At 35.4% G+C, this 23362-nt stretch overlaps 7 protein-coding genes across 7 annotated transcripts; 4 read left to right on the top strand and 3 right to left on the bottom strand.

Annotated features, from left to right (window-relative positions):
* Positions 1 to 237: 237 nt before the first annotated feature.
* LOC120768918 (DNA polymerase subunit gamma-1, mitochondrial) lies at positions 238 to 3857 on the bottom strand. The gene is made up of 2 exons (XM_040095692.1): positions 984 to 3857; positions 238 to 918 (listed from the first exon to the last, which is right to left on the bottom strand). The coding sequence occupies exons 1-2, from the start codon at positions 3800 to 3802 to the stop codon at positions 273 to 275; spliced, it is 3465 nt and encodes a 1154-aa protein (XP_039951626.1). The 5' UTR covers positions 3803 to 3857; the 3' UTR covers positions 238 to 272.
* A 478-nt stretch (positions 3858 to 4335) lies between these two features.
* On the top strand, positions 4336 to 5052 carry LOC120767877 (probable 28S ribosomal protein S23, mitochondrial). The gene is made up of 3 exons (XM_040094203.1): positions 4336 to 4437; positions 4498 to 4659; positions 4713 to 5052. The coding sequence occupies exons 1-3, from the start codon at positions 4394 to 4396 to the stop codon at positions 5023 to 5025; spliced, it is 519 nt and encodes a 172-aa protein (XP_039950137.1). The 5' UTR covers positions 4336 to 4393; the 3' UTR covers positions 5026 to 5052.
* On the bottom strand, positions 5035 to 6014 carry LOC120767876 (DNA-directed RNA polymerase II subunit RPB3). Its single transcript, XM_040094201.1, has one exon. The coding sequence runs from the start codon at positions 5900 to 5902 to the stop codon at positions 5075 to 5077; it is 828 nt and encodes a 275-aa protein (XP_039950135.1). The 5' UTR covers positions 5903 to 6014; the 3' UTR covers positions 5035 to 5074.
* Positions 6015 to 6198: 184 nt separating this feature from the next.
* Positions 6199 to 6915, top strand: LOC120767878 (glutamyl-tRNA(Gln) amidotransferase subunit C, mitochondrial). Its single transcript, XM_040094204.1, has one exon. The coding sequence runs from the start codon at positions 6409 to 6411 to the stop codon at positions 6895 to 6897; it is 489 nt and encodes a 162-aa protein (XP_039950138.1). The 5' UTR covers positions 6199 to 6408; the 3' UTR covers positions 6898 to 6915.
* LOC120767875 (DNA polymerase subunit gamma-2, mitochondrial) lies at positions 6886 to 8209 on the top strand. Its single transcript, XM_040094200.1, has 3 exons — positions 6886 to 7665; positions 7721 to 7819; positions 7878 to 8209. Exons 1-3 carry the CDS (start codon positions 6909 to 6911, stop codon positions 8162 to 8164), a joined length of 1143 nt encoding a protein of 380 aa, XP_039950134.1. The 5' UTR covers positions 6886 to 6908; the 3' UTR covers positions 8165 to 8209.
* On the bottom strand, positions 8176 to 9808 carry LOC120767874 (origin recognition complex subunit 5). The gene is made up of 3 exons (XM_040094199.1): positions 8818 to 9808; positions 8567 to 8758; positions 8176 to 8487 (listed from the first exon to the last, which is right to left on the bottom strand). The coding sequence occupies exons 1-3, from the start codon at positions 9718 to 9720 to the stop codon at positions 8206 to 8208; spliced, it is 1377 nt and encodes a 458-aa protein (XP_039950133.1). The 5' UTR covers positions 9721 to 9808; the 3' UTR covers positions 8176 to 8205.
* A 426-nt stretch (positions 9809 to 10234) lies between these two features.
* On the top strand, positions 10235 to 16690 carry LOC120767732 (brefeldin A-inhibited guanine nucleotide-exchange protein 1). Its single transcript, XM_040093940.1, has 4 exons — positions 10235 to 11301; positions 11371 to 13691; positions 13854 to 15821; positions 16543 to 16690. Exons 1-4 carry the CDS (start codon positions 10488 to 10490, stop codon positions 16687 to 16689), a joined length of 5250 nt encoding a protein of 1749 aa, XP_039949874.1. The 5' UTR covers positions 10235 to 10487; the 3' UTR covers position 16690.
* The last annotated feature ends 6672 nt before the right edge of the window (positions 16691 to 23362 follow it).

A 23362-nucleotide genomic window follows, 5' to 3' on the forward strand; every position in this document is an offset into this window, starting at 1 on the left:
TTATAAGGGAGCTGCCTATGTGATTCGTTGCGAAAGAGCGGGCTCATTTTATTTCCATCTATTTATCTAAAGTCTGAAAAATTCTCTAAATTTTTCGTTTATCAAAATTTGAAAACCCAATATGAAAACTCTGTTATGTTGAATTTCGATTCAGTATAAATATTTTGGTTATACCTCTTCACAGCATTTAAAAACAAACACAATAATTTATATGGTTAGAACTAAAAGAGAAAATAATTAAGATTTTCGAAAGGGAAAATTCCATAAAAATGTTATTTTATCCAAGCCCATTGACTTAAATCACCGCCTCCTGCTTTTGCTATAGCATCATATATTGTTAAGCTTTCACCAGGTGGAATCCCATAACCAATATGCAGACCATGAGGATTGGATGGGGTTTTACAATCCATAGTGCTGTCCTTCCTCAGAACAGTATCCACTTCGACGGATGAAAAGAATGCTACAGACATTGGTAAATCGGAAAGACCAATACGTGATGAACAAAAGGAGCGCGTCAACAGATTTGTTATATGTAGAGCCAGGGCTGTTTTATAGGCTAGTTCCTCCTTCACCAAGTAACGCACTTCATCGTGAAAACTTAAACTGAAGCGCATTTGTGTTCCCATAAGCCAACGCATACAAACTAACATAAGATGGAGAAAATCGACAGCACCACTTTGCACCACCCAATTTATACGTGTTGGCAGAAAGCGATTCTCATCGCCACTATTTACTTCCAGTGCTCGACTTAGCCGACAATTCAAAAATGGCGTTTTCGGACAATTACTTGAGGCAATCTCTTCCAATCTGTTGAACATCGCACTTTCAGTACCACCCACCCATTTGGGGTGTTGAAACATTTCTTTCACCGCGCGGTTGCAGGATGCAGCCAGTTTCAGTGCTTCGTAACCAGAGTAACTGTAAATAGAGATAAAAGTATTAAAAAAATTTTAATAACCACAGAATTCACTGAACCGCGTTACCTTCTGTCTTCATAATTATCCACGAATTCTTCGCGTAAATTATAAACTCGTTTACCCTTGGTAATGGCAAACATTTTTTGCGCCTTAACTCGTGCTTCTGTATCTGATAAGGTTGGATTGAATTGCTTTAGTAGACCTTCGGCGAAATTTTGGCCCGCTCCATAAATGCGTGCGTAATTGATAACTTTGGCATGATCTCTCGAAATACCCACAGCTTTTGCGGTTATAGAATGCATATCAGTACCATTTGATTTTGACCCACTGATTGTCATCCATCCTAAAGGCGTCGCGCCATGAATGCCACAAGCGTAGGCATCGCCAAGTACTGAAGCAATCCATAATTCCTGCGAGTCAACATCGGCGCCAACTATCCGATATCCTGGTGGTGCTTGGACCATTGAACGTAATTCAGAACCGATACGTTCGCGCTGGGAATTTGATGCTGTCATCCAAGTTGGCTCCATTGCTCTGCGTGTCAACGTACCACAAGCAACAACTTGTGGACAAATTGCGCCGTATTCCGTTACATAGTCAATCTTTCTGTCATTTTTCAAACTATTCGGCAATTCGTCTCTTTTTAACCAAACCACCATTTGTCCTATTATACGATCTCGATTGTTACGCCAATAGGACATCATCCGTGCAATATCAATAACGCGTTTCGCCGAGCCTTCCACGGCATCTCCACTACTTAAGACATTTTCAGAGAATTTGTTTAGAAAATCCTTCGACAAAGGATTACCCACACGAAATGAGTTACCATTTTTATGTGGTAGTTTTAGGAAAAAACAACAGCCTTCTAAAATTTGTTTACACCATACACCTGCTCCCTTATAAACGCCATTTGTGTGGTCCTTTGGTTGTTTTTTATAAAATTCTTTTTTTCCCAATTTACTGTCAAGTTCCTGATCGAGCACGCCCATGTCGTAACCAAAGTCTTGCATTTCTAAAGTAGCCGACGCAACAGATTTAGGTACTGGACAACGTTCTGTAAGTTTTTTAATTGGTATACGATATGGATTCGAACCATCATCCATACCTACAGGTGGGTATGGTTCTGTGCGAAATGGTACAAGAAATCCCCAACCATGTTCTCTTATATAATGTAATGGATATCCCTCCCAACACAAAGAAAGTAATTTTGGAGCTATTTGCATTCCGGTTCCTACTTCAGTTGCACCCGGTGACCAATCAGTATTATTCGTCGTGTGATCCTTCGGAAGTTTTTTGCACAATTTTCGATACCACGCTGGGTAACCCGGTAACAGTGGACGTCGAGCAGGCAAAAGCGACTTCATATCGTACAAATATTGAAATTTTCTTTGTAACTGAAGCTCTTCTTTCGAGAAACTACACTGTCCTTCTTTTAATAAATTCGTTGAGTCCTTCTTTAAGGGTTTCGTCTTCTTTAATTTAATTTCTTGCACACTCCAGTCTTCGTCCCACAGCCAGAGATGCTCACGATATGCCTCATTTTTCATTAGCCTACAAGCATTGTCAGCCCGACGCGTAAGGTGGTTCTTGGCTTCGATGTTTAAATCCTCATATGCTAAATCTGACTCTTTTATGTACCGCGTCCAATTAGAATTAACCGGTAAATATGCGGAACCTAATTCCAACATGCCGGCTAATGTAGCCGGATGAGGAAATCTCTCTAAAAATATGGGATACAGTTTTTCGAATACATTGAAAGTAGCTATAACGTCACCAGCACAGTAACTCATTAACATTTGAAAGTTTTCCTTCACATCCGATAGTGATCCTTCTAAAAATATGTTTCGTGGCTCCTTTGACAGCGACTCTCCACCACAGTACAAACGATGGACATCAACTAAACTGTTAAGTGAACTCTGTGCTTGCCATTCCTCGTCTTCAGGATCGGTTTCTTTACGCGATTTCAAAAGTGTTCGCTGATAAGAGGTTATACCGCTTACGCTTATATGCAATGACATTGTATCCACAAAACGTACTGCCGTATCTTCAATGAGATACTGTTCACGTAATCTAGCTCTATCGTACGAAACATTATGACCAACTATTATTTTTGGTCCTTTCGTACCCAAGGAAATAAGGTCATTTAAATGGTAGCGCTTTGAAGACACTGGATGATCATTTGATTTAATCTTTGTATCTTCGTTCACGAGTTGAGGACTTACCCAAGAGTACCAATTATGTGCACTTACCGCTGTAGCTAATGTGGGCGCTGCACCCTCAGATACACACACTTCTACATCAAATATTAATGCATCCTCAAGTGGTACACTAATTGTCTTTCCTTCTCCGGTTACTGAATTATAAATGGTCCAACCACTCTTGAAATTCCATTTTTGTGGACGTTTTGGTAATTTTTTACACGAAACTAATGAATTAAGTAATTTCTCGTAAGGATCTACTTGCTCTTTAGCTATATTGTAAAAGTGCTCTTCAATATTTTTGCCATGAAGTTTGGGCAGCTTTAGTTTTACATCTGGTAAATGGTCTGTGCTATTTACGTTAATGCCATGCTTTTTTAAATCGGCTAAATAATTCACTGCTTCCTCAGCGCCTGCGTTTGCGGTTGCAGTAAATATTTGGCTATGTAAACTTCGAGAGAGCATTTGCACTTTGACAATATTCTCAGCAAAATCGTTTTTTGCATCTGAATGAGTTGGTTCTTCCATTTGAATTATTTCACTGTCTTGCTGGTCGATGGAGGCAATTGCCTTCACATTGCCTTTAGCCTTAGTATTAACCAACCCGTCTTTTCGCCGAAAAATTCTTACTGTGCTATGCGGATAGACATCTTTAAATTTGGTAGAATAACATCGTAGAAATTGCATTTCCAAGGCAATTTAATATCATTAATAATTTCGACGTTTAAAAATGTAAACAATGCGGTAAATGATAAGTGAGTAATACAAACACAGTTCATTCATAAAAATAGTAAACAAATCATTATTAATCGATTGTATTTAAATGTTATCGGAACTAAATCTAAATGTTATCGGACCAAATTGAGGAAATTTTATTACTTTTAGTACAAAAAATTTCAGAAAAGAATTAGAAATTTATTTTTTACGTTCAAATTTAAAAAGAAATATTAATTATAGTTAGTACTCCTTACATTTTTGTAATTGAACAAAACGCATATGCTATAAACTACATAAACTGTAAAAAAAATATAAAACAAAAAAAAAAAACACAACAAATGAAATATAAACAATATGGTATTTAATATTATTGTTTATGATTATAGAACTACAAAAATTATTTTGAACTGAAAAAGTTATTATTTTTCTAATTACAAAGATCATGAGTTTCAAATAGTCATCGATAAAAATCGATTAGCTTGAAACATACAAGTGATAAAAATCATATGTTTCATAACATTATTTCTATTTCTAGAAAGCGAATTTGTGGAATTGTTATAAATGGCGCAAAGTAGATTAGAAAAAATTGGAACTATATTCACAAGGTTTGTATGAATTTTTGGCAGTCATTTTTATTCTATACTGTAAGTAAAATTATTTTTCAGAGTAAATGGCCTAATAAAAGCCGGTGCCATGAAAAATGAGGACAGACCCATTTGGTTTGATTTGTATACTGCTTTTCCACCAAAACTAGAACCACGTTTTGATCGTCCTGCAGCCGACATAAAAATCAAAAATATATTTTATGCAGAGGACTTAATAAGAGCGTAAGTTTTTAAAAATAACCTAGATACCTGTTTAAAAATAAAATTTATTTCAGAAAATTTCATAAAACGACAAAACAAAATGAAACTATAAACTTTTTGGATACGAGAAGGAAAACCCAAACACAAAATTTTATTCAGATTTATGAAAATTTAAAAACTCAAAATCCGCTAGATGACGAGAAATTGTATGAGACAGCAGTTGAATTGTTAGCAGAGCAATCCAGAAACGCAAGTTCTGAAAAAAGTTCAGAGGCCACCGATGAGATCAAAACAACACTATCCAATGATTTCGCAGAAAGCTTGGATAAAGAGGGGCGTAACAAATCTGGTGTAAATGTAGACATTCAAAAATTATTCAGTGAATAAAACAATATCTTCTGAATTAAACATAAATTTATTAGTATAAATGTTGTTTTTACACAGCTAGCGCATCGTTTTGTGTCTCATGGCTCAGTTGCGTTTGCAAATTGGACAATTTATTTTTTAAAACTTGTACTCCCATTATAACTATATTTTCAGGCTTGAGAGCACCGGATGATTCTACATTATAGAAGAATTTATTTGGTTTCGCTTCCCAACTATAAGGTGCCTCATATTGATCATCCTCTAATTCGGTGTGTTCACTTTTTGGCCACTCATCCGGTTTGGGATATAGCGTATGACGCATAGAATTATCTGGATCATATTCAAAGCAAACGCCTGCAGTTGGGTTCCATTTAGCGTGTTCCTTTCCAAAGCCTTTCTTCGCATAAGCTCTCAATTTCAATTCTTGGCCACGACGTAATTTGATTATTAAAATTTCATCGGTGCTCTCACCATATTCATTGTCTTCTTCATTTACATGGCGTGATGTTACGGGTAATACTTTTGGGTTGCTCGACTTCAAATCTGCAGTTGTGACATGACGAGTTTGCTCTTCAGTACACTTGACGTCAAGTGTAAACTCTACACTACACTCCGGACAAAAATCCAAGCAAATGCAATCACGTGTATATTGAAGGCGTTCAACCACTTCATCAGATATTAAGGGAATAAGTCCAATACGATGAGCGAGAAATTCGTCAGAAAGTACCGTGGAGTTTGCTTCAAGCTGTACCCAGTCGATAGCTAGTGTTGGTGTCTCTGCAATGAAAACACGTCGCAAACTATTTGCTACACTCAGTTCGGTATCCTCCAAAACGAATTTCACATTGTCGTCTGTTAATTCGGTTATTTGCACAGAGGGCTGATTAGCGTACGGCATTTTTATCACTTAAATATGAATATAACCACACGAAAACAAAAACTAGAATGTTGTGAAAGTATTTGCCAAAGATACTCAATTTGCCATCGTTTTATTTTTCATAGATGTGTAATTCTACCGGCTATTAATCGATTATATTACCAAAATTTATTTGTCTGAATTTACGAAACACTACCGGGTTCAGTATTTTTAAGATGAGACACTTTTCAGAAATATTAATTTAATACAAAGGTAAAACGTCAACTGAGTTTTAAGAATAGTTGGACGAATCCATGAGCTAGTCTATTCAACACTTTTTTAGTTTAACTTATTTTGATTTGAGGAGTATTAATCTATAAAAACCAATAAAAAATCCAAAAGTAATCGCTGAGTTCTATCGATGAATATATATTTCAAAAGCATCGATAAAAGTAAACACCATATGGCGAAACAATTACCTCTAATCGCATAATCAAGTTATTATTTATGCAATAAATATATTTTGTGCACGCTTCATAACCGGCGAAATGCAGCGAATATTACAGAAAACACGTAGCTACTGCACAGTTTTAAAAGAAGTGAATAAAAATCAAAAATTTGACAAACCGAAGGAAAACAAGTTGAACTTTAAGGAACTAAAATATCCATCGAAAGTTCCAAGTAAGCCAATAAAACAAAATTTTCCGACAGGTGAAAAACCTGTAATAGATAACGCAACTATACAACTCCTTGAGCGTCTTGCTTTGGTTAATTTGGAAAGTAAGGAAGCTTTAACTACGTTGGAAAAAAGTATTGAATTTGCGGAAAAAATATCACACATCGATACAAGCAACGTATTGCCATTATATACCGTGTTGGAGGATCAAAACTTATATTTACGCGAAGATTCCGTAACAGAAGGAAACTGCAGAGAAGATATCCTACGTAGTGCAAAAGTTACTGAGGAAGATTATTTTGTCTCTCCACCCGGCAATATTCCACTACAACAAAAAGAAAAGGATTTTACTGATAATTAAACGCGGCGAATATGAAGCAGTTGAAACAAGTTATTGAGGCTTTACATTCATCTCAATATTTACGTGCCTCTATTGACTCTAATGGATCGATAAACAACTGTAAGTTGTTAGAAAATGGTATTAAATATAGTGAGCAACTGTTCCTCCATTGGCGTAAGACACATTCATTAGATAAGGAAGTACGCAATAATTTCATCGATAACATTGAAGACGATGCCCCAGTTGACACTAATAGTAGATATAATTTTATATTTTCAAAACAATTTCATGACGGCATTAAACATTTATATAGTAAATCGGCAAATCAACAATATCCCGCAATTTGGAAAGCGGTACAAAAAGTACATGTTAATAATTTAAATAAAGTAGCCTCAAACCATTTTGATGTTTCTACAACGGGAATCCGTACATACTTATTCACATATTATTTAACTCATCCGGCGAAAGGTGTTAGTGATTTTTTCAAAGCTCAACGTGAATGCAAAATCTGGTGGATGCGCTTTAGTACTGATCCCAGCAAATACTATTTAGATCCATATAAATTTAGTGACATTTCGGAGTCAACAGTACCTCCTGGCACCCAATCGATTACAATTAAATCAAATTTACCTTATGTTACACTAGATGTGGAGTCAATAACATTAGTTCCTCTATTAAAAACGCATCTGGATGAAAAAATAAAAGCATTTTTATCAAATAATACAATTGGTCATGATATCGCACCTGCCGTTATCCGGTCAGTTATTGATCTGCAGGCTGCAACAAGTGGTAAGCAGATAGTCAACATTCTGAAATTACTTTTACTTAATATTAAAAATTCTAGCGGTTCTCTTCGATAGCGTGGATAACGAACATGAAAACACTTTGTTGCTCAATAGAAAATTAGCTCCTTATCAATGTGTCATAGCTTGCTGTCATCAAGGTAAATCTTCTTTATGTTTTAGTTATTTGTAAAAAAAAAACAATGTATTTTTATTAAGGTAATAAATTGATCGACTTGGAAGACCTTTGTTTGCATATAAGTAACGTGCTCTTGCGGTCCGGTCTACGTTTGAGATCAGAAAATATGATTTTTACCCAATGTTTCAATAAAATGGAAGAAGAACTTTGTAAATGTGATAGCCTAGGCATACCATATGCAGTGATCGTCAACGAAAGCACCCTTCTGAATGGCCTATTGAAACTACGTAGCCGTGATACCACCTTAGAGGAAACCATACATATTAGCGATTTGCCAAATTATTTATTACAAATATTTTCTAACTAAATAAAGTTAGATAAAACACAATAAAAATAAATATGGAAAACTTAATTGAAATCGCTCAAGTATTGACGCACATTAAATCCTACTACTTGGCTTATGCAGATGACAAACTCCAGTCCTACTGTACACTGCAAACGCGACGTTCCATCCATAACATTTTCTCCCGAAACAAAACTAAGTAGTTTAAGATTGACTAATGTTGAAATTTGTGAGAGCAAGTTACAAGTTAAGCCAACTTTCTCATCAAGTATAGCATAAAATATGGCCAAAAGGCGGTCAACACTGAATGATTTTGGTCCAATATAGGTATTCATTTTCTCTGTTACCTGGTAAAAGCAAAATACGTCAAATATGTTTTAATGTTTAGTTCGCATATAAACAATTTAAGCCGACATTTTCACTCACCTTAGCATTCGCGTTGACATTTTGCAATCGTTTTCGTCGTTTACCATGATTCTTCACAAACAAACGTTTGTCCTCTTTTGATGAATTATAACTCGCGATAAAAGCAGCTATTAACAAATACTTGCCATAATAAGGCAGTTCCAAAGATTGAGCAACCTTTAAGATCTCTTTATCATTGTTTACCACTGGAGTCTGTGTTAAATTTTTTAATATTAAGTAATTTTATTTAGATAATTATTATTATTTATTACCTCTGGCTGACCACTTCGTATATATACTTGTGATAAGGCTGTTCGTAGTTGGCCGGCAATACAACGCCATAAACGCGAAACATCGGACATGCTAACCGTACCATCCAATATAGGTTCCATATAAAATGTAAAACATTTTCTCGCAGTAATCTTCAATTCAGAAAGATCACGACATGCTTTATAAAATACTCCCAGAAATAGATTTAAATAATTGTTGAAAAACTCTCTCGTTACTGTATCAACTATATCCAGTTTTGTTGACAGATTCTCTGGTTTCTTACGATTGAGTAAAGCAACCACGAGCTTTTGTGCATTTTTGAAGTCAGCGCTTAATATTTCCAGTGTTTCAGACTTTGTGTACTGGGGAAAGTATAATGTAATGGGATCATCAATACTTGTTTTACAATAAAACTTTTCTAATGGAAGTTGTGATATTAATACAACACAAATATTCAGACCAGTAAGTTGTTGCAAACGTAACAAAGATGGTAACACATTTGCATCCATATCCCTTAGTCTCTCCGCATTGTCTAAAGAAATTATATACTGAGCATCTGGCTGTGATTGTATGCGTCGCAATTTTTCCACAAAGTCTTTTAAATTGTCTGTTTTAATATCATCCGCAATATCACCGCTTATATATTCCAATATATTTTCAAATAATATTCTTGAAGTATAACTTTCAACACAATTGACATATGCTATGTTTAACTTATTTTTATTACGTCGCATGGTTTCATTAAGGAAATTTTTAAGTAACGTAGTTTTTCCTGTACCTGTATGACCATAAATATGAATTGCAGCCGGAAGCATTTCTTCAGAATGTCCAATCAAATTGGTAAGCGTTCTTAACACTTTTTTACGACAGGGAAATCTCTCGTTCAATTTATTGAATACTTCCATTTTTCTAAAGCTAATTAAAATATGAGTTTGATCTTACGGATTTCGTAAAATATATATAGATTAAAGAATTGTGTTTACTATTTTTAAAAGCGCGCACATAGGTATGGATATTAATAATCGAATATTTTATTTGAACAAATTGAATGCCAAAGTCGAATAAAAGAAAAAATTATCGTTTTGATATTTCACATCTAGTAATGTGAAGTTATTAATGGAAATTTCAGTAATTTCTTTGATTTTAATTTATCGTGATATAAAATGAGAGAAGTTTTATGATTGTACCTGTATTAAACAAATTTGCTTTCGAAACTAATGAGAGTTATTTTATTTGGATTTTTAAATAAATAGATGTATTTAATGCCCTGCGCCTAAACCTATGCCTTACTTGGATATGGGATAATAGAATAACAACAACTTTCAATTTTCGATCACATGTGTCACTCTGTCGAATAACTTGCGATATTCTTTCATTTATCGTTTATCGATTTAACTAATGGTTGTATTGACAATCACTGATGACGTTTATTTTTCATGAAAGGACAGTGGACATTATTTGGTGGTTTTTTCTTTGCTTACACATATGTATTTTCAGTATATTTTCTAATCGATGCCATCGGTATTTTTAATTAAATTGTAAAATGTTGTGTTTTAATTAGTGCTGCAGAAAATACTACCTTATAAACACTTGAGTGTTGTGGGGGTGTGCGTGATTGCTGACCTTATCGGCCATCAAAAAATTTTGTCTTAATGTGAAGGATTTTGACAATATGCAAAGTTTTTCCTCGAAAGCTAAAGAAATGTTTATCGTGCGTGCATTAGAGAAAATTTTAGCGGATAAAGATATTCGGCGTTCGCATCATTCGCAACTGAAAAAATCTTGCGATTCAGCGCTCGAACAAATTAAAAATGAACTTATTAATGCAGGTCAAATTGCAGAAGGTAATGAATTGCCATGTGCAGCATTACCTTTACCAAAGAATGACGCTGCCAGTATTATTAATGCAGAAACATATTTTCTGCCATTTGAACTGGCATGTAAGAGTCGTTCGCCACGTATTGTTGTGACGGCGCTTGATTGTCTGCAAAAGCTCATAGCATATGGTCATTTGACTGGTGCCATACAGGACTCTGCCAGTCCTGGGCATTTACTTATTGATCGCATTGTCAATACTATATGCGGTTGCTTCAATGGGCCACAGACCGATGAAGGTGTACAATTGCAAATTATTAAAGCGTTGCTTACTGTTGTTACATCACAGCATGTTGAAATACATGAAGGCACCGTTTTGCAAGCCGTACGCACCTGCTACGACATATATTTGTCCAGCAAGAATCTAGTCAATCAGACAACAGCACGTGCAACACTTACACAGATGCTTAACGTAATATTCGCCCGTATGGAGAACCAAGAATACGAGCTGAGCACGAGTACCCATATGGAAAACGGCACTAAAAACACCTCAACAACAGATATTGGTGCACAGTCACCAGTGGTAGAACGAGCAGAAAATATCAACGGTAGCGAAACCGAAATGTCCTTGGAAGATATTGCAAGCTCCGTTCTAGATGAAGTACTAAATAGTAAGCACTTTATTTTTAATTGTAAAGAAAATTTATATATATGTATATATTGATATTTTCTTTATATAGACGCTTTCGAGCAAGCATTGAAAGAAATGTCCAACGGTGCCACGGAAGAAACGACCACTAATTCTTCCTTTGGATCAGTGGAAGGAATCGATAACCAACTCAATTCAGAAGAAAATGCAGATAATCAAAATGAAAGCGATGCCGTCGTCACAGCAAAATTCACACATATTTTGCAAAAAGATGCCTTTCTCGTATTTCGTGCACTATGTAAATTAAGCATGAAACCATTACCCGAAGGACATCCCGATCCGAAATCACACGAATTGCGTTCAAAAGTTTTATCGCTGCATTTATTACTATCCATATTGCAGAATGCTGGTCCGGTTTTCCGTTCCAATGAAATGTTTATCATGGCCATAAAGCAGTATCTATGTGTGGCGCTTTCGAAAAATGGTGTTAGTTTGGTGCCCGAAGTTTTCGAATTATCGCTTTCTATATTTGTGGCGCTACTCTCTAACTTCAAAGTGCATCTTAAAAAACAAATAGAAGTGTTTTTCAAAGAGATTTTTCTCAATATATTAGAAGCGAATTCGAGTTCCTTTGAACACAAATGGATGGTAATACAAGCATTGACACGTATATGCGCCGATGCACAATCTGTAGTTGATATCTACGTTAATTATGATTGCGACTTTTCTGCAGCGAACTTATTTGAGCGACTCGTTAACGATCTATCGAAAATAGCACAAGGTCGCCAAGCAGTAGAATTGGGCGCAAATCCACTACAAGAGAAATCAATGCGCAAACGTGGACTGGAGTGTTTGGTGTCGATTTTAAAATGTATGGTCGAATGGAGTCAAGATTTGTATGTAAATCCAAACTTGTCCACAATAAATCCACAAGAAACGGTAAACACACATGCCACGCATAAAACAAGCGTCGATATGTCACATAAACATAACCAACTAGATAATACCGATTCGCTTTCGCAGACCAACAACTCGACACGTTCGGCATACGGTGGCTCCAGCCATAGTATAAATTCATTTGGTAGCGTAAAGAATACAGAGGTGCTTGATTTGCCAGAAGCTTTGGAAGAACGAAAAATGCGTAAAGAAGTGATGGAAACGGGCATCGAAATGTTTAATAGAAAACCTAAAAAAGGTGTACAGTTCCTGCAGGACAAGCAGCTTTTAGGCACAAAACCAGTTGACATTGCCAAGTGGCTGCATGAAGATGAACGTTTGGATAAAACGGTTATCGGTAATTATCTGGGCGAGAATGACGATCATTCTAAAGAAGTAATGTGCGCCTATATTGATGCCTTCGATTTTCGAAAACTGGAAGTTGTCGCCGCACTGCGTCTTTTACTCGAAGAATTCCGTTTGCCGGGTGAAGCGCAAAAAATCGATCGTTTAATGGAAAAGTTTGCGAGTCGTTATTGTGAATGCAATCCGAACAATCAGTTATTCCAAAGTGCCGACACTGTGTATGTGCTAGCCTTTTCTATAATTATGTTAACGACAGACTTGCATTCACCACAAGTTAAGAATAAGATGACCAAAGAGCAGTATATAAAAATGAATCGTGGTATTAGTGACAGCAAAGATGATCTACCCGAAGAATATTTATCCTCAATTTATGATGAAATCGCTGGACACGAGATAAAAATGAAAAATACCATCATCAACAAGCCGGGTAAACAGATCATTGTTAATGAGAAGCGTCGTAAACTTTTGTGGAATATGGAAATGGAGGCTATTTCGGCGACAGCTAAGAATTTAATGGAATCGGTATCACATGTAAAGTCACCGTTTACCTCGGCCAAGCACCTGGAACATGTGCGACCAATGTTCAAAATGGCTTGGACGCCTTTTCTGGCTGCATTCTCGGTTGGCCTGCAGGATTGTGATGATCCAGAAATTGCATGCCTATGCTTAGATGGTATACGTTGTGCGATACGCATTGCATGCATTTTTCATATGTCCTTGGAACGTGATGCTTATGTACAGGCGCTGGCACGTTTCACTCTACTCACTGCGAATTCGCCGATCAATGAGATGAAGGCCAAAAACATTGATACGATAAAGACGCTAATCATGGTAGCACACACGGATGGCAACTATCTTGGCTCCAGCTGGCTTGACATCGTCAAGTGTATCAGTCAATTAGAGTTGGCGCAATTGATCGGTACCGGTGTGCGTCCGCAATTTCTATCCGGCGCACAGACAACGTTGAGAGATAGCCTAAATCAGAGTGTTAAAGAGCATATTGGCGAGACAAGCAGCCAAAGTGTTGTAGTCGCTGTTGATCGTATATTTACAGGTTCCATAAGATTGGATGGTGATGCCATAGTGGACTTTGTCAAAGCACTTTGTCAGGTTAGTATTAAAAAAGCATTTTTACATACATACTTATATGCAGTTTGCCACGCAGTTTGTAACACCCAAAAAGGCCTGGTGCTACCGAAGTTATCATTTTTTTGTTTTATTTTTCAAAAAGAAACAAATTTTATAACTATTTTGTGTTTCCGCTTCCCATAGGTCTCCGTTGACGAATTACAGAATGTACAGCCTCGTATGTTTTCGCTACAAAAGATAGTGGAAATTTCCTACTACAATATGGAACGTATACGTTTGCAATGGTCACGCATTTGGCAGGTTTTGGGCGAACATTTCAACGCTGTGGGTTGCAATACAAATGAGGAGATTGCATTTTTCGCTTTGGACTCATTGCGTCAGTTGTCCATGAAATTTATGGAGAAGGGGGAATTTGCAAACTTTCGTTTCCAAAAAGATTTCCTTAGACCTTTCGAGCATATAATGAAGAAAAATCAATCGCCTGCTATACGCGATATGGTTGTGCGTTGTATTGCGCAAATGGTCAATTCACAGGCGCATAATATAAAATCCGGTTGGAAGAATATATTTTCAATATTCCATTTGGCAGCTAGCGACAATGAGGAGGCCATCGTTGAGTTAGCATTTCAAACAACTGGCAAAATCATTGGCGAACTCTACCAAAAGCAATTCGCCGTTATGGTGGATTCATTTCAAGATGCAGTGAAATGTCTGTCGGAGTTCGCTTGCAATGCACGCTTTCCGGATACAAGCATGGAGGCCATACGTCTGGTGCGCACTTGTGCGCTTTGTGTGCATGACGCGCCACAATTATTCGCTGAACATGCTGGCATGGAGAATGATATTTCAGTGGCAGAGGAGGATCGCGTTTGGGTGCGCGGTTGGTTCCCAATGCTGTTCTCGTTGTCTTGTGTGGTCAACCGCTGCAAGCTCGATGTGCGTACACGCGGCCTAACGGTGTTATTCGAAATTGTTAAGACGCACGGTGATAGTTTTAAACCGAATTGGTGGAAAGATTTATTCAATATAATTTTTCGTATATTCGACAATATGAAATTGCCCGAACACGTGACCGAAAAATCCGAATGGATGACAACTACCTGCAATCACGCGCTCTATGCAATAATCGATGTGTTTACACAATATTTTGATGTTTTGGGTTATCTGTTATTGGAGGATCTCTTTGCGCAGCTACATTGGTGTGTACAGCAAAGCAATGAGCAATTAGCACGTTCCGGTACAAATTGTTTAGAAAATTTAGTTATATCGAATGGTTTTAAATTTAACGAAACGACTTGGGATAAGACTTGTCAATGCATATTGGACATTTTCAATGCTACATTGCCAAAAGAATTGTTAACTTGGCATCCGAACGCTCAACAAATGCAAATACAATCAATGGAACAACAGAAGGCAACATTTGTAGCGCAAAATTCGCACGATAAAAGCAATCATCTACAACATGGTTCAACAATTAATCGTAGTCAATCACAACATTCCGTTTATAGTACGAATATACTGGACGATGATGCGATGAGCACATCTCAGGGCTATCATCCGCATTCGCATATAATGCTGCACAATTCACAATTCGAAAATTTGCGTATTAAGTGTGCCGTGCAATTGGAACTCATACAAACCATGGACAATATAGTATTCTTTCCGGCAACGTCACGCAAAGAAGATGCCGAGACACTTGCACAAGCTGCCGCCGATTTGGCCGGCAGCAATGCGGCGCAAAATGTTTTGGAATGCCAAAGAGAGGAGCAGGGTATGTACAGTTATCTGCATACTCGGCAATTACTGATACTAGCCGATTGCCTAATGCAATCGCATCGCTTTGCGAAACGTTTCAATGCCGATCAAGAGCAGCGCAACATTTTGTGGCGCGGCGGTTATAACGGTTCGATCAAGCCGAATCTGCTGAAGCAAGAGACTGCTTCGTTGGCTTGTGTGTTACGTATTTTCTTTAAAATGTATGGCGATGAGAATCGTCGCAGCGATTGGCCGGGCATCGAACACGAATTGATACAGGTGTGCAAGGAGGCGCTTACATATTTCCTCAGTCTGCAAAGTGAAGCTCACCGTGATGCATGGACTTCACTGTTGTTGTTGATACTTACGCGTTTGCTGAAGATGTCTGACGCAAGGGTATGTATATACATGTGTAACATGAACACGTTTTTAACGCGCAGAATCAAACATCGTTGGCTATAAGTCGATATTAATGAACAATACGGCGAGTTGACTCGATTTAGCCATGTACGTGTGCCTGTCCGTCTGTCTGTTTATGCTCGAACGAGTTCTTTAGTTTTTGAGGTATCGATTTGAAATTTTGCACACGCTCTTTTCATCCCAAGTACATGCTCATTTGCGGAACCGATATCGGATCACAATAATATATCCAAAATCAAGTGCTTGTGTGGAAAACTTTTTCATTTTACGAGTTATCTTCACGAAATTTGACAGGGTTTATTTTCCAAGCAAATTACACAATCTCCGATCCATATGCAGATCAGACTACTATAACATATAGCTGTAATCTGACCCATCAAAATCAAGTTCCTCTATGGAAAACTGTTTTTTTCCAGATATCTATATCCAAGATATCGCTACAATCTCCGAACCATCTCATTCAGACCATTGTTACATACAGCTGTCATATAAACTAACCGATACAAATTCTAGACACGACTGTCGCAAGAACTGGCACGTATTCACATCCGTTAAAGAAGTCTTATTTTATGCTTCAATTTTATTTTATATTAAATAGTTGTAGGTAATTTTTGTAATAACCAAAAATCGATTTTTACGTGTTACTTCTTGAAATATTTCTCATATCTTAATAAATTATTTATTTTATTGATTTCAGTTTGCAACACATGTCTCCAATTACTACACGCTGTTATGTGAAATGATGTGCTTTGATCTAAAGCCCGAACTAAGAAGTGTCCTTAGACGAGTATATATGCGAATCGGCCCAGTATTTAATATAGTGAGCCTTAACATAAGGAACTAAATAATTTATTATATATATACACATATATATAAAAAATATATCCTTTCCGAGTTTTCTTATCTTTATTGTAAACAGAAATCGTAAATATACAAACATACATACATAAATATATGCAATTATAAAATTTTATAATAGCAGAATTCACCTTTGTGGCTTTTGATGTTGTAGAATGTAAATACCAAATAAAATATAAAAAAAGTTTAGAGAAACTCTTTAGTAGTTAATTTATGTTTTTATGTTTCCAATTGAACATAAAACGAATATAAAATATAAAAAGGCCGCGAAAAAGAAAAATATACATTTTACTGTAAATTTCAATATCTCATGTATTTGGATTTTAGTATTTTAATATTTTGTTTTAGTTTTGAAACAATTTTGTTTAACTTCTGTTATGCAACAGGTGAAGGAAGCAAATTTATTTTTGTTTATATGAGTAATTGTAAGTTACTGACAATATATGAATATAATATGTAAATAAGTAATACACATACATACTACATACATACTATGTATATGTATAAACACTTTTAAGTAAGCATATGAAAATATTATTTCAAACCTGTTATATAAAATATTAAAATCGATTTAAAAAATATTTCGCTCATTATATTTTGGTGCAGTTGTTAGTCTTTTTATGAGGCAGTACATTTTTGTATAAGTGTGCTTTTTGGTCTTGTTGTTGGTTTTTTTGGCAGACAGGAATACATACTTTTGTTTCATTCGTGGGAAGCAGTTGCTGCGTCGTTGAACCGCAAAGCGAGCTTATAAAAGTACAGCGATCAACTGGTGTGGAAAATATTGTTAAACCCGATGCCGACAGTCTGTCTGCATATATTTAAAGTGTATAATTAAAATAAATTTTGAGTTTTATAACATTCCACAAATAATTTTGAAAAATGCTTCCGTTCCGGCTACCTCAACCTAATTGTCGTGGTAACGAACATCCCATTTTATCATTCAGTACGAGCACAATAATTGAGTCAGCTGTAATATGAATATTTTTTGTATTTCTTCGTCTCTGGAACAGTAACTAAGCAAATTAAGCTTTTTTGTAAAAAAAGTGTTTTGATAAAAATCATGGTTGCTAATAATGTATTAAAAAGATGTTTGAATTAATATTAAAACTATTATTATTTTTTTTAATGCCATTAATCTTAATTAAAATTAAGAAAAAAATTAACTTCGGTTGCACCGCAGCTAGAAAAAATAAAAAAGATTCCATAGAAGACTCAAGAATCGCTCTAGAGATTATAGCGTTTCCATGAATGTGCCAAATTTCGTGAAAATATCTCATCGCATAAAAAAGGGGTTCCATACAAGAACTTTATATTGATCGGTCAATTTGCCTGCAACTATATGCTATAGTGATCTGATCTTCGTTTGGGGGTTGTAGCGTTGCTTTGGACAAGAATATATTTCGTCACATCAGAAACAGCTTGCTTTTGAATTATATACATACATATGTATAAGAACTATATATATGTATGCATAAGAACTATATACATATGTATATGTATAAGAACTTGTTCTCGTTCAGTTTGTATGGCAGCCAAAGCTATAGTATTGCAATATTGATGGTTCCGAAAAATGAGCGGCTTCTGTAGATAAAAGAACGTGACAAAATTGTAAATTGTTGTCTCAAAAACTGGGGATCTAGTTGGACAGATAGATGGACGGTTCCCGCGACAGTCGGGTATACGTTACCGGAACGGACCCTGATTTTTGTATTCGGTCAAGGACTGTCAACTCTACAGAACTCTGCCGCTACAACAACAACAGCCAGTTGGACGTGGCTAAATCGATTCAACTCGTTATTCTGATCATTTAATTATATATTTTATAGGAGTTCGAAAAATCAGAATGAAAATTAAAAATGACAGTTCCGCCCAGATTGAAAAATAAAAAGAAGTGGTAAACCTAAGTTTACAATTTAAAATAAAAAAGGAATTTATGAATTTTAAATTATTTTGCGTTGTGCCATTTTCGTTAGTTTTGTAAAGAGAAATCTTATTTTTGATGATATTTACACATCGTGTTATTAAATTACTTTTTTTTTATTAATTTTCAACACTTTTTAATATTCCAGTTTTAAAAAATCAACTTTTTTATGTTTATTTCGGAAATTAACAATAAAAAAAATATCAATGATAATTTAAAACGTGATATTAAATGCAAATTAATTAATTAGAAAATGCGGAACTCAATAATTATTAATTTTCATTTAAAGGTTAGGTCTAAATATTAAGGTTATATCCAATGCTAGTGGTGCTTTCTTGTAAATATAATACTTCAACTGGCACGGTATTCTCGACTTAAGTTTCCAAGTAGTTTATATAGATATATTTCACACAAATTTTTCAATTTACCTAAAAATTTCAAATTAATTTAGTGATTTCCGTAAGCTTTGACAGTGATATATAATGCAGTTGATATATAAAAATAAATGGGATTCAATGAATCAGACTTCTCTTTGGCTCAAGCTTTATAATGTCTAACTTGTCATTAGTGTGTTTTTAGTTTGCGAAATGTATTGATATTTTTATATAGCCCTAGAAAAATGTGTAATTTTAGGGTTTGCGGTTTGTTAGCCCAACGATAGGTGGGTTAAGCCAGCACATTAACACAGAATCGGAAAATTACTCATTATATATAAATATGGAAGCTGGCAAACTTTAACTCCCACAACACTTTACATAGTGACTAAAATAGTATAAAGCTAAAGCTTAGATATAGATATAGGTTATATGTATATGTATATACATATATAAATAAATACATATTTATGCATACAAGTATCAAAAATGATCTGAATCATGCGCCAAATAAATATCGCTATGACTGTTTGCTCGTGTAATCTTTATATCCAAAGCTTGTGTTTACCAAATATTCAGAAACGTCATGTCAGCTGTCTCGTTGAATTTCATTTTTCGATCGAACAAACTATTTTTAATAGTCCTTTTTCACGTTCACTGGGTTTATTACCTTCGGTGCTCATTTGGCCTGTACATTCTTTTTCAAATACCAAAACATGCGCCACTAAAAAGGTATATTTGAAGGTTAGTGTCAACTAAAACACATATCCATTCAATACTAAGCGCTTTCGTTCATAGAAATCATTCAACCCTTTGTCTGGCACCAACCGACATTGAACCATCGCCATGCTCACAAAGCGCAGGCCTAACAAGCAATTTGAACTGCCTTAGCAAAACTTACCAAGTACCATGGAAAGTTGCATTTCACCACTTAATGTTACAATGAACTCCTACTTTAGTAACGGTATTATTCAAAGCTACCAAAAATGGAAAAATTATATAAATAATAAGTGTAAAAGTGTGAAGATAGCTCTGGGAATAAAATGCTTACATACTTGTATGTAGTGGATTTATTTATAATGTCGATCTCTTAGTACAATTTGGAAATCTGGCTGAAATATGGCGTTAACGCCGTATTATCGATGTAAATATCTGATATACATATGTACATAAAACCTCTTGCATATGTAGGTAAGTGCTTTCGTCCATTATAAGTTAGTTCGACTGATCACCTTTGAATGTTAGAGAAGATCTCTTAATCAAACAAATATAAAGAAACATATTACACGAAGTATAGGCCCTTAGGAGGCCTAGCCCTACATTCATAGGGTGTAGTTTTATCAAAAAACTTTTGTATTTAATAGTAATATGTAATCGTATTTACTATACAATCAGGACAGATTTTAGCAACTCCAATAGTTGTTTACGCTTTTATAGTTGACTCAGCAAACTTTATACCGTCTAACAAGGAATAAAAGAGACTAATCAATTTAAGAACTGTCTAACTCTATTGTTTTTTCAGCCTGTTTTATTTATATAGAATTTTCAATAAATACATATGGTATACAAGTACATTGTCACCATATATTTCAAACGAATTTAATTTTCTTTTTATAAGACCACACTTATTGTGAATCTTTAGTTATTAAAAAATTGAATTTTCGATCTTTCACGGTATCATGTTCTTAGTATAGTTATCCATATGTTGATCCACCAGTTTTTTCTTCTTCTTTATTGGCGTAGACACCGCTTACGCGATTATAGCCGGGTTAACAACAGCGCGGCAGTCGTCTCTTCTTTTCGCAAGGTGGCGCCAATTCGAGACACCAAGTGTAGCCATATCTTTCTCCAATGGAGTGGAGGTCTTCCTCTTCCTCTGCTTCCCCCGGCGGGTACTGCGTCGAATACTTTCAGAGCTGGAGTGTTTTCGTCCATTCGGACAACATGACCTAGCCGACGTAGCCGCTGTCTTTTAATTCGCTGAACTATGTCAATGTCGTCGTATATCTCGTACAGCTCATCGTTCCATTGAATACGATATTCGCCGTGGCCAACGCGCAAAGGACCATAAATCTTTCGCAGAATTTTTCTCTCGAAAACTCGCAACGTCGACTCATCGGTTGCCGTCATCGCCAAAGCCTCTGCACCATATAGCAGGACGGGAATTATGAGCGACTTATAGAGTTTAGTTTTTGTTCGTTGAGAGAGGACTTTACTTTTCAATTGCCTACTCAGTCCGAAGTAGCACCTGTTGGCAAGAGTTATCTTGCGTTGGATTTCCAGACTGACATTGTTGGTGGTGTTAATACTAGTTCCAAGATAGACGAAATTATCTACGACTTCAAAGTTATGACTCTCAACAGTGACGTGAGAGCCAAGTCGCGAGTGCGATGACTGTTTATTTGATGACGGGAGATATTTCGTCTTGCCCTTATTCACTGTCGGACCCATTTGCTTTGCTTCCTTGCCCAGTCTGGAGAAAGCAGAACTAACGGCGCGGGTGTTGAGGCCGATGATATCAATCACTCTTATAAAAGATTGTTCCTGCTCGATTAAGTTCTGCAGCTCGAATTATTTTCTCCAGCACCAGATTAAAGAAGTCGCACGACAGAGAGTCGCCTTGTCTGAAACCTCGTTTGGTATCGAACGGCTGGGAGAGGTTTTCCAGTTTTTTACTTGATCAAAAATTTAATTGAAAAAACGACTAAAATTGTGTACAAAGTTTAATTTTTTCAAACGTCACCATTTTGTCAATTTTTAGTTTTTTTGGCCGTGAGTTATTGTTCGGACAATATCTTCTAGTGGAGAATTTATATTTATTAGATTTCTTCCACGGAGAAGGCCGAAATCATTGGAGCAGTGATGGATAATTTTCAACGCAGTCAATGATCCCGTGTACCTCGAAAAATATTACATTTTTTTCTTAAGAAATTTTTCAGTATACTTTTAAAAAATAAAACGAAAACAATATGCAGTACTTTATTAAATCCCGAAAATTCGGTTACTAGGGGTGCCCCTTACAGGCACTCGTACCTTTAATGTACGCTTAACTTGTTTATAAATCTCTCATCAACTAACTTGTTTGATATACAAAAATAAAAAATCTCCATCTTTATTTGAAGTAATTGAATACATTTAAAAACCAATTGTAATAAAGTGCTGCTACTGTGCACCCGAAGTCAATATTTAGATATTCATGGACATACTTACATACAAGTGCATAAATATTTGTGAAAATTATTAACAAATGAACATTTTACTGATTATCAGTAACTGTTATAATTACGAAATAACGGCTAATTGCTGATAAATGTGCAAATAAACGATTTGGTCGCGTGCTCATCGCCCTTTCATACCTAAAAACGAGCATCTTTGACGACATCATTAAAAAGGTGAGCAATAAAAATGCTTCATTGTGGATGCGTGTTGACGATTCGCTTCTAAATTTATGAACAATTGTTTGAAATGTCTTTATTATGAATTATTTATATGCACATATATATTTACATAGCATGTATGGTATGTCGGTATGTGTGTATTAGTTCGCGTGCCTTTTGTATTTATTATGTTTTTTGTGTTTGTCAGTGATATTTTTTTTTTGTATATTGTATTTAACTCTAATATTTTATATGTATATTTGTTTATAGGTAGACTTTTTATGCGAAAACAAGAGTTATAGACACATTGTTGGTATGTACATAAGTACATATGTATATCGGCATAGAAATAAGTACACCATGATTTATATAAAGAAAAAAATGTATATTCTATTTAATCACAAAACTATTTGATTTGTCAAAAAGTTTGTAAATTTGCAAATTTGCTTCAATGATATTAATGAGCCACGCTGTATATTTAATTATTTCATTGGGAAACCATCATTTGGTTACAAACCAAAATTTTTACTAGTCCTTCGATCATTACATATATTCATACATACATATGTATATAGTAATAATATATATATATATACATATTTTTTTGGGTATTTTTGGATTTGAGATATTTTTAGGCTGAAAAATTTTCCTCAGCGCCAGACACCTTTATTCGCAATAAAGCCGGGATCAAAGGAATCCAAAATTTTTCAAAATAAATCTCCGATTATTAAAGTACATAATTTCTATTAATATACAGTTTTTTTTTTTAAATTTATTTATTAAATAAAATACATCTCCAAAAAAAAAATTAAAAAAATTTATTCTCCTTACAATTTTTAATCATGCAATTTACCAGTGCAATTTTGTTTTTGTTATTCTTGTTCGCAACTGTCTGTTCAAGTGGAAAGTAATCTAAATTGTAAAATGTGGCAAGTAAAACGTAAAAATATTTAAAAATGTCTCAAAGTTGGGTTTTTGGTAGAA

This window comes from Bactrocera tryoni, chromosome 2, assembly GCF_016617805.1.
Source record: "Bactrocera tryoni isolate S06 chromosome 2, CSIRO_BtryS06_freeze2, whole genome shotgun sequence".
In the NCBI taxonomy this organism is placed as follows: Eukaryota; Metazoa; Arthropoda; class Insecta; order Diptera; family Tephritidae; genus Bactrocera; species Bactrocera tryoni.

What these genes read in the sequence shown, in the direction of transcription:
- LOC120768918 (XM_040095692.1), bottom strand. Translation starts at nt 3,802, where the DNA reads ATGCAATTTCTACGATGTTATTCTACCAAATTTAAAGATGTCTATCCG. An exon ending in GATAATTATGAAGACAGAAG is followed by an intron (nt 919 to 983) that starts GTAACGCGGTTC and finishes CTCTATTTACAG; the next exon opens with TTACTCTGGTTACGAAGCAC.
- LOC120767878 (XM_040094204.1), top strand. Translation starts at nt 6,409, where the DNA reads ATGCAGCGAATATTACAGAAAACACGTAGCTACTGCACAGTTTTAAAA.
- LOC120767877 (XM_040094203.1), top strand. Translation starts at nt 4,394, where the DNA reads ATGGCGCAAAGTAGATTAGAAAAAATTGGAACTATATTCACAAG. An exon ending in ATTGGAACTATATTCACAAG is followed by an intron (nt 4,438 to 4,497) that starts GTTTGTATGAAT and finishes ATTATTTTTCAG; the next exon opens with AGTAAATGGCCTAATAAAAG. An exon ending in GCAGAGGACTTAATAAGAGC is followed by an intron (nt 4,660 to 4,712) that starts GTAAGTTTTTAA and finishes AATTTATTTCAG; the next exon opens with AAAATTTCATAAAACGACAA.
- LOC120767876 (XM_040094201.1), bottom strand. Translation starts at nt 5,902, where the DNA reads ATGCCGTACGCTAATCAGCCCTCTGTGCAAATAACCGAATTAACAGAC.
- LOC120767732 (XM_040093940.1), top strand. Translation starts at nt 10,488, where the DNA reads ATGCAAAGTTTTTCCTCGAAAGCTAAAGAAATGTTTATCGTGCGTGCA. An exon ending in TCTAGATGAAGTACTAAATA is followed by an intron (nt 11,302 to 11,370) that starts GTAAGCACTTTA and finishes TTCTTTATATAG; the next exon opens with ACGCTTTCGAGCAAGCATTG. An exon ending in TGAAGATGTCTGACGCAAGG is followed by an intron (nt 15,822 to 16,542) that starts GTATGTATATAC and finishes TATTGATTTCAG; the next exon opens with TTTGCAACACATGTCTCCAA.
- LOC120767875 (XM_040094200.1), top strand. Translation starts at nt 6,909, where the DNA reads ATGAAGCAGTTGAAACAAGTTATTGAGGCTTTACATTCATCTCAATAT. An exon ending in TCTGCAGGCTGCAACAAGTG is followed by an intron (nt 7,666 to 7,720) that starts GTAAGCAGATAG and finishes TAAAAATTCTAG; the next exon opens with CGGTTCTCTTCGATAGCGTG. An exon ending in CATAGCTTGCTGTCATCAAG is followed by an intron (nt 7,820 to 7,877) that starts GTAAATCTTCTT and finishes ATTTTTATTAAG; the next exon opens with GTAATAAATTGATCGACTTG.
- LOC120767874 (XM_040094199.1), bottom strand. Translation starts at nt 9,720, where the DNA reads ATGGAAGTATTCAATAAATTGAACGAGAGATTTCCCTGTCGTAAAAAA. An exon ending in TACGAAGTGGTCAGCCAGAG is followed by an intron (nt 8,759 to 8,817) that starts GTAATAAATAAT and finishes AATTTAACACAG; the next exon opens with ACTCCAGTGGTAAACAATGA. An exon ending in ATGTCAACGCGAATGCTAAG is followed by an intron (nt 8,488 to 8,566) that starts GTGAGTGAAAAT and finishes TGCTTTTACCAG; the next exon opens with GTAACAGAGAAAATGAATAC.